This window comes from Aptenodytes forsteri, unplaced genomic scaffold (assembly GCF_000699145.1).
Source record: "Aptenodytes forsteri isolate BGI_AS27 unplaced genomic scaffold, ASM69914v1 Scaffold333, whole genome shotgun sequence".
Lineage (NCBI taxonomy): Eukaryota > Metazoa > Chordata > Aves > Sphenisciformes > Spheniscidae > Aptenodytes > Aptenodytes forsteri.
In genome coordinates this window covers 1925946-1934407 of record NW_008794542.1, presented here as the reverse complement: position 1 = coordinate 1934407, position 8462 = coordinate 1925946, and the positions used below count along the sequence as shown (strand labels likewise).

The window sequence follows — 8462 nt, the reverse complement described above, 5'->3', positions numbered from 1 at the left end:
CATATGAAGTCAACACTTCACCAAATGAGATAAATGTAACAGCTCTTGTTTTTCTGAGCATACCCAGTCTTCAGTCTGCTCCGAAAAATGTGAAGATAAGAATCGTTTTCATGTAAGGCATGCAAAATCTTCACTATGTTTTTCTCTTCTCTGCCCTTTTATTCAGTTACTCTTACCATTTTATATGTTGTTGGTTGAGAGATGGATTTATCACTCTCATCACTCACTGGTTGTGATTTATTGGCCGTGGCAGTACAGACTGCCTCTGAGAAATATTGCAGAGATGTGAGTAGAAGCAATCTTGCAAGGGGTTAATGCTGTAGTCTTTTTCTAGCCTGTTTATAATCCCAACAGTAGTCCAGTAACAGAAGAGGGTGGATCTAAAAAAGTACCAAAGAGTGTGTGTGTGTGTAGATGTGTGTGCATACGTGCGAGTGTGTTATGTGCACGCATGCTTTGCTTTTCTGAACTGCCTTGTGTGCCACTGGAATAAATCTTGTTCAGCCTGAACAGGACTCCGTGTGCCGGGTGTTCCTGCTGGAGAGTTAGAAGAGCTTCCTTGCACAACTGCCTCTCTTGTATTTCTCCTGAAGATTTCATTCAGAGATGTATTTGTTTGCTGAAGGAATGGGCAGCTAGTTACAAACCCACCCTCTTCTTCATCAAAGCTAACCTGTGGGTACTGAAGAATGGAAATAGTTGATGCTAGCTTCCTCGGAAATGGTACCAATATTACTGCTTTCCTGTGCGATATCATCTTGGAAAATGACACTTTTTTCTGTGTGGATGATCCACCTTATCCTTCTAAAGGTATGTATAGAAAAACAGATTTTTTCAGGCAGTTTTAGTTCTAGCTGGAAGTAGAGACACTATGGAAAGAAACAGCTACACAAGGTTTTTCTGTGAGGGAATGCAAAATCAACTGCTTGCTGATAAGTTAGGATGAGAAACAGGCAGGAAAGAATTTAGTATGTGCTGGTTTTCCAAGTTAAAATTTCAACTAGAACAAGATTTGGATATAATGGAAAACTAAAACAGTAGCACTATTGGGCACAAAATGTAAACAGCTCTGCTAAGGACTGGGAGAAACATGATTTTTACTCTTTGAGCAATTCAGTAACAATGGAGTTACCTGATCTGCTACCGTGTATGAAAGTGATTAAGTATGAAATTATAGCACTCTGAGGCTGAAAAAAATCACTCATGTATTAAAATATTTTTGATTGCTGTATCGTTTCTTACTTCTGCATAAAGGAGGAACTCCCATGGTGAGTAAGTGGTGTACACTAAGTAGTGTGAGCAGAACATGCTTTTAAGAAGTTGTATTTGGCTCTCCAAACGGACATTGTATTGCATGTATTGTGTTTTAATGTTATGCAGTTCAGGTAGATCAGAATAAGTTTAAGAATTTCAGAACTTCCACTGATTTTATATTGGTGTAAAGACATAAACCTTAGTAAAACTGAATACAGAAAGGTTTTTGAAAGGCTTTACCTTTTGATTAAAGGATGAAACATACTGGTCTATGATCTCTATATTGCATAACTGATTTTTTCCTTGTGACAATTTTCAGATTTGCATCAGATAATTCGGATTCTGCTGTATTGTTTGATATTTCTGCTCAGCGTTTTGGGAAACATTCTGGTAATTACAGTGCTGATAAGAAACAAGCGGATGAGAACAGTCACCAATACGTTTCTGCTGTCACTAGCAGTCAGTGACCTGATGCTCTGCCTTTTCTGCATGCCGTTCACCCTCATTCCCAACCTGCTGAAAGATTTTATTTTTGGTAGCGCTGTTTGCAAAACTGCCACTTATTTCATGGGTAAGTCTTGGAAGTTTACACTTATTTTGAAGACTGGCTAATGAAATAGGTAACCTCCCTGGGCTCGGAGGCAGGAGGAGCAGGAGGGGATGGAGGAGCAGGCGGGACCCTGTAATAGGTACCTATTACACAAACAAGAGGTAATAATAAGTAAAAAGCTGATTGCTTCCCTCTGCCATCAAACAGTTACCAAAATCAGAGACCACCTCGTAGTGCAAATATTTGTGGTTCTAGTTTCCTCAGTATGATCCAGCAAAACACAGAGGCATCACTTAAGGTTAACTACACATAGAAATGTTTCACTGGATCAGGTTAAGTGAGAAGTATGTTGCATGATCAAGATTTAATGAGGAACCCGGCACATGTGCTTGCTTACCCATCACTGACAGAGTTATTAGCGGTGTTCAGATCACCCATCACAAATTACAGGGTTGTACAATCCTCACGAAGGGCAGATTTTGCCCACAGATTTTTGGTAGCAGTGATACGTGAAAAAAATAGGCCAAAGTAGGTGTCATTTGTGGAGCTGGGAGTTAGAGCGAGCACTTTTTGAGAACAGACCAGGTGCGATCAGAGCTCACCAGGAGACCACAAAATACAGATATAGTTTTTAGAGGCTGACTTTAAGAAGCGTCACTTTTATATGCCTTGCCATACCCTCTTTGGTTGTGGAGCCAGGAACCAGGAGTTTCAAAATGCCTGGATTATGTATGTCTGTGTAAGTGATTTTGTCTCACTTCCAATACTTCCTGTGCGTTTGCTTGTTTCTTAAAAAAAAAAAAGGAAGGAGAACATTATGTAAAGTTTTTGCTACCTTGGGAGACCCTTGGTTAATTACAGAAACCTTAGGTCCCCTTTCAACCCGTGCCCTTGAGAACTTTGATGTAATGTGAAAGTACGCACCTAAAGTGTGCGAATGGGAAATCAACATCTTTTTGTAGATAAAACCAATAAAACTAAAGGCCGTGTTTAAACAGTTATAATGAATTGCTGCCATGAATACCATAAAACATTACTGAAGCGTTGTAATCTTTCTCTTATTTCACATTGTCTGAATTACTTTATAAAAAAAAAATCCAGTGAAATATTTTTGAACATGAAGTTTTTCATTACGAAGGTGTTTCATTTTAAAAGTCAGAATGTGGATATTTCCCATTAGCAGTTAAGGTTAACAGAGGCTTCAACTGACAAACAGACACTGACATCCATTGCGTCACCTACACTCAATTTTTCATTTTAAGATGTAGGAAGGTTTATTTTAAATTACAGATAATTTGTGTAAAGCAAACTGTAAAGATACTGGCATTGTGACAAAGTTAAGAAGAAATATTTATAATCTTGCAGTGATAAACTGGGCCACCTCAGTGACAGAAATACAGACCACTGCGTTATATTTTATAATATACGAACAGGAGAAATTAAGGGCGCTTGAAGGGCAAAGATTCTGCTTCATGACTTCATTTCTCCTGCCTTGTAACTCCATTAGCATCTCATTAAAAGAGTGATAACATATTTAATTCTCTTGAATGAGAAAACCTGATCATGAGTCAAGCAGGACACTTAAAAAAATTAAAACGATAGAAGAGGGACTATGAACTTCTGTGTTAAAAGAGTAATTAACAGCATAATCCCACCGATTTCGAATGCATGTTTGAATTTCAGTGCAATTAGTGGAGTGGATAAACCACAGTAGCAAAGAGAAGAATTAGGAGGAAAAGTGTCTTCTTTCCCTGTTATCAGAATTTCATGGTTTGACAGAATGAGTCTTTTCTTTTGGACTTCTGGAGTTAGAGAAGCGCAGAGCAGGAACATCAGTCTGGAGACCCAGACCCATTGCCCACATATTCTTCGCTGACTTAATCAGTATGATATTTATTAATATTTTAGCTTCTAAATAATTTGCTATATTTTTAGTTTTCTATATGCATACAAAAAGTTAGCAAGACTATTTGAAAATAACGCAAACCTTTAAAACGAGAATAACCTTTTGCTTTATTTTATATATATAGGTGTCTCTGTAAGTGTATCTACATTCAACCTGGTTGCCATATCTTTGGAGAGATACAGTGCCATTTGCAAACCTCTGCAGTCCAGGGTCTGGCAGACAAAATCTCATGCCTTGAAAGTGATTGCTGCTACCTGGTGTGTTTCCTTTACTATCATGTCACCATACCCAATTTACAGCAAACTGGTACCTTTTACCAAGTATAACAACACCACAGCAAATATGTGTCGGCTCCTTTGGCCAAGCGATGTCATTCAGCAGTCTTGGTAAGACATAACTGACTGTTAGCAAATACATAATTATCTGGTGGAAAATCGGATTTCATGGTAGCATTAAGACTATTGAAATTCAAGTATTAACCTTCAGCAAACATTTACACTTCTATCATGCCTATTTAAGAAGTAAAAAAAAAAAACCCATATTTTTAAGCTGCTTACATTTTGACACTTGTATGGCTTTTCCCTTGTCATAGGAATGATACCCAACATGGCAATGTTTCTCACATTATGGTCTGCTAAGCCCCTACTGTCACTGTAAAGAAAGCATCTGTCACTCTTCAAGTAGGAATACTGCTTTCACTCATTTATACATAAATATTTTCAGAGAAATCCTTGATTAATCTTTGAGAAACACAGACACATACAAGCACCCCTCGGTGTGCTGCCTTGCCTGTTAATAAAGAAGGTCCTCTGAAGCAGAGAAGTAGAATATGAGAACTTGGAGAAGTTGCAAATGCCCTTCTTGAGAACTGAACCCTTTTGGTCACTTATAGAATATAGGGGCAGAGAGATGAGGGGAGAGACAGTGCTCCAAGTCCTACACATCCAGGCAGAGTAAGTAAATAGTAGCACTATCAAGCAGCAATATTAGACATTGTGTCCTTGCACGATGACTAAACACTTTAACTGCCACTGAGAAAATAAAGATTTTTTTGGATACTGAAGGTCAGTTGGAACTGGGAACAAGATTAAAGTATGCACCACTTCAGTATGGTGTATCCACAAACATAGTAAATTTGTAGTAATGCTTTCGGTAGTCTCAGGTACTTGGCAGTATGAGTACAGATGAGGAGGGAGGGTGCAGGGTGAAAGTCTCTTCTCCATGGTGTCGTTGCAGATTCCCAGGTGCGTTAGTGAGTTTGCACCAAAGTCCCAGGGAGCAGAAGAGACGTAGGCTCATGAATGCATTTAAACAGAATTATTTCCCCGACTTGTGATCACATTAGAGAAGCTGCCTAGGAGAGTAACAGATGTGCAGCAAAAGCTGCTTCTTTTAGCAAAGGGGTTGGCGGCCCTGGGATCCCTCCCTGGGGGGGATGAAAGCCCAGGTCGTGGCTGCTCTGTCCCTGCTCACGTGTGCCACGACCCTTAGCAAGGCAGATCTCAGTGAAGTAGTGACTGCCAGTACCAGGGGTTCCTTTGAGAATCAGCAGCCGCTCATTTGGCTTCTGCAAGGCGATTTTTACATAATTCAAAGCTACAGGGCATCCGACGCTCATCTGGTTACAGCAGGGAGCCCCACTCAGGCAGAGAGACTTTCTGCCCCCTCTAACCACTATGGGAGTGCCCATCTCCTCTGGGCCTGCAGAGGTTGGGTGACAGATATTTTGCAGCCACACTAGCCTTGTTCCTGCTGTACTTTTCTGGGGGAAGAAGGAGGAGAAGAGGTGGGAAGCTTCTAATTGCCAGAGCTGTCAAAATGATGCTTCATATTAGCATGAAAAAATTTCAGAAGAATCTTGAAATCCTGTCCCCCCCCCAGTTCTCACCTGGAGAAAAAGGAGGTTTTCTGGTTTTGTGCTGTTCCCCGGTCTCAGTTTGTCTTTTGATTATTCAGGTACACTTTCCTGCTACTCATACTCTTTCTTATACCTGGGATTATAATGATGATTGCATATGGCCTAATTTCTTTGGAACTCTACAGAGGAATAAAATTTGATGCCAGCCAGAGAAAATCTTCACGAGGTAACAATACATTTAGTTGTTTGGGTTTTTTTTAAGTTAGAATAGAAGATATGAGCAGTCATCTTGAGGCTACTAAAAGCAAAATTTTCATTATGGTCAGTTATGGTCGTGAACCTGCCAGATGCATTTGTTGATTGAAGTTATTCCATTATTCACTAGCAAATAATTCCTCACCTATGGCTTGCTTGCAAAGACTCTGGGCAGGATACATTAAATTTCTAATTTGCTTATTATAGAAATAAGGTTTTTGTTCTGGCCATGGATGAGGACCATTTCTCTCAATAAGCACCACAATAAAAATTGCCAAATTAAGACAGAAGCATATAATTTTGAAAACTATCTTCAGTGAATACTTGAGCAAACAGTGTTCTTACCTCTTTTGCATCAATTTGTGTAGACTTAAGACGTAAGAATATTGGGAGATAGCGGACGCAGAGCAGCTGGTACACAACTGACTCAGAAGTAGGCCAGTGCTTTCTTTGCAGCAGTTGTTCAGCCATGAATTATGTTATTTATTTAGACTTAGACGCCATTCTTCGTTTTTTATTTTGAATCACTGTTCAGAGATATTTTGCCAACTATTTAAACACTAATTTTTATGTACAGAAAGAAAAATAAGTACCTGCAGCGCCAAATACGAGGATGGAGATGGATGCTACCTCAACAAAACCAAAAGAAAAAAGAAAATGCCATTGCAACAGCTCTCTGCTACTAGCCATAGCAAAATAGACAGGGTGAGAAGCAGCAGTTCTTCTGCCAACTTAATGGCCAAGAAACTCGTCATCCGCATGTTGATGGTGATAGTGATTTTGTTTTTCCTTTGCTGGACTCCCATCTTCAGTGTCAATGCCTGGCGTGCATTTGACACCGCTTCGGCAGACCAGCATCTCTCAGGGGCTCCTATCTCCTTTATCCACTTGTTGTCCTACACTTCTGCCTGCATGAACCCTATCATATACTGCTTTATGAACAAGCGTTTCCGCATGGGTTTTCTAGCCACTTTCACCTGCTGTGCAAAGCAAAAGCCCCCTGCAATACGGGGAGAGGTTGGTGAGGAAGAGGACGGGAAGACAACAGGGGCTTCACTCTCCAAATGTTCTTACACGCACATGAACGCATCTGCACCCCCCTGAGCTGCGTCAGAAGAGGCAACAAGTGGCCTACAGAAGTCCAAGTATCTGTCATCTGGTCTTGGAAAGTGACTGTGACATCAGCTGAACATGATTTAGTTCTGAGGTAATGAAACACTTCAGCTGACAGTAAACGCAGTGAGAATTTTATGGGAAATGGATGCTATCACTGTCTGAGGTTTATATCACTTTCCCTTCAAAAGTACAAAGGAGAAAGAGGGGTCTTTGAAGATAAGAGACTTCATAAAAAGCCTTAGAAGATGCTCTATTTGTCATAAATTCTCCTGTAAAAATTGGTGTCCTTTACATCAACAGTTCCGCTCAGTTTTCGGCTGCAGTTCTGAGTATCTCTTAAAATTTCCAAGACGCTAATAGATTCTCCTCAAACATGAATACATGTATTGCAGACTTCACTTCGATATCTATGCCTCATAATCAAAATCTTTCCGTTACATCCGTAGTATTTTTTCACATTATTTTAGCTGAGCTAATACATGTTGAGATCATTTTGGTGTCACAGTCAATTAAAAGAAGAATTTTGGGGTGGGGAGAATGGGCTTGTCCATGTGAAAATAATGCTTTTAAGTAAAATAATTTCATCTTTTTTTTTAACAAAATGAAAATAAATATTGGTGACTTTGTGGACGGAATGCATTCTTTACTTAGGCAATAACCTAAATTAACATAATTTAATGTATTTTTGGTTTAAATAAACCCCATAGAACAAGCACAAAGAAGTGACTTTCTTCTGTGCAGCTGCAAGCACCCACGCGTGAAGTGGCAGGCTCTTAGATGAGCCCCAAAGGCTCTCGTGGAAATTGTCACACCGGGAAGCACAGGGATAAAGGCAAAGAGGTGATTTTACAAAAGACACAGGACTGAAGACGTAGGACGATGCCCACGGTAGTCATACATTTCACAAATATATTCACAGTCACTCCTGGCGTGGTACTGCCCACGTGGAAGTAGAAGCCATGGGATGTAGAAAGGCAGAAAGAGCAGACACAACGAGCAAAGACTGAAAGACTTTGTCAGAAAACAGCTTTTCTAAACTCTGGAACAACTGTTTTCCCCAACTACACATATTTATAAACAGAATTAACATAGAAAAAAAAACTTTGAATGATGTAATTATTGGTGTTTTATTGAGCAAGGAATCCAGTCTCTTCCCTGTGCAGCGCACAGGAGAGTGTGGGTGTTCAGACCATGCCCTTTGCTCCGTGGAGCTCAGCAGCAGAAGTTATACCATTTATTTTGTTTTGTGAAAATATCCTGTTGGAGATGCTTCTATCTTCTAGCTGAATCAATATCATTTAAAAAACTTGTTATTAGACAGAGATTAAATTTGAGCACAGCGTGGAATGTAGATGTGGATATTAAATATAACCCCTCTCAAGTTTTTTAATCAGGAAAATCTGATCTCGTTACAGAATGGTTTTAAATTGGAAATACAGTTTGAGTTCCAGGCACCTAGATGCATGTTCTGCACTCAGTTATTGCCTGAAACGGTTTACCCATGCAACTTTGCACACAACTTT

At 39.7% G+C, this 8462-nt stretch overlaps 1 protein-coding gene across 1 annotated transcript; it reads left to right on the top strand.

Annotated features, from left to right (window-relative positions):
* Nucleotides 1-293: 293 nt before the first annotated feature.
* On the top strand, nt 294-7656 carry CCKAR (cholecystokinin A receptor). The gene is made up of 5 exons (XM_009272299.1): nt 294-810; nt 1574-1825; nt 3835-4096; nt 5667-5794; nt 6401-7656. Exons 1-5 carry the CDS (start codon nt 690-692, stop codon nt 6925-6927), a joined length of 1290 nt encoding a protein of 429 aa, XP_009270574.1. The 5' UTR covers nt 294-689; the 3' UTR covers nt 6928-7656.
* The last annotated feature ends 806 nt before the right edge of the window (nt 7657-8462 follow it).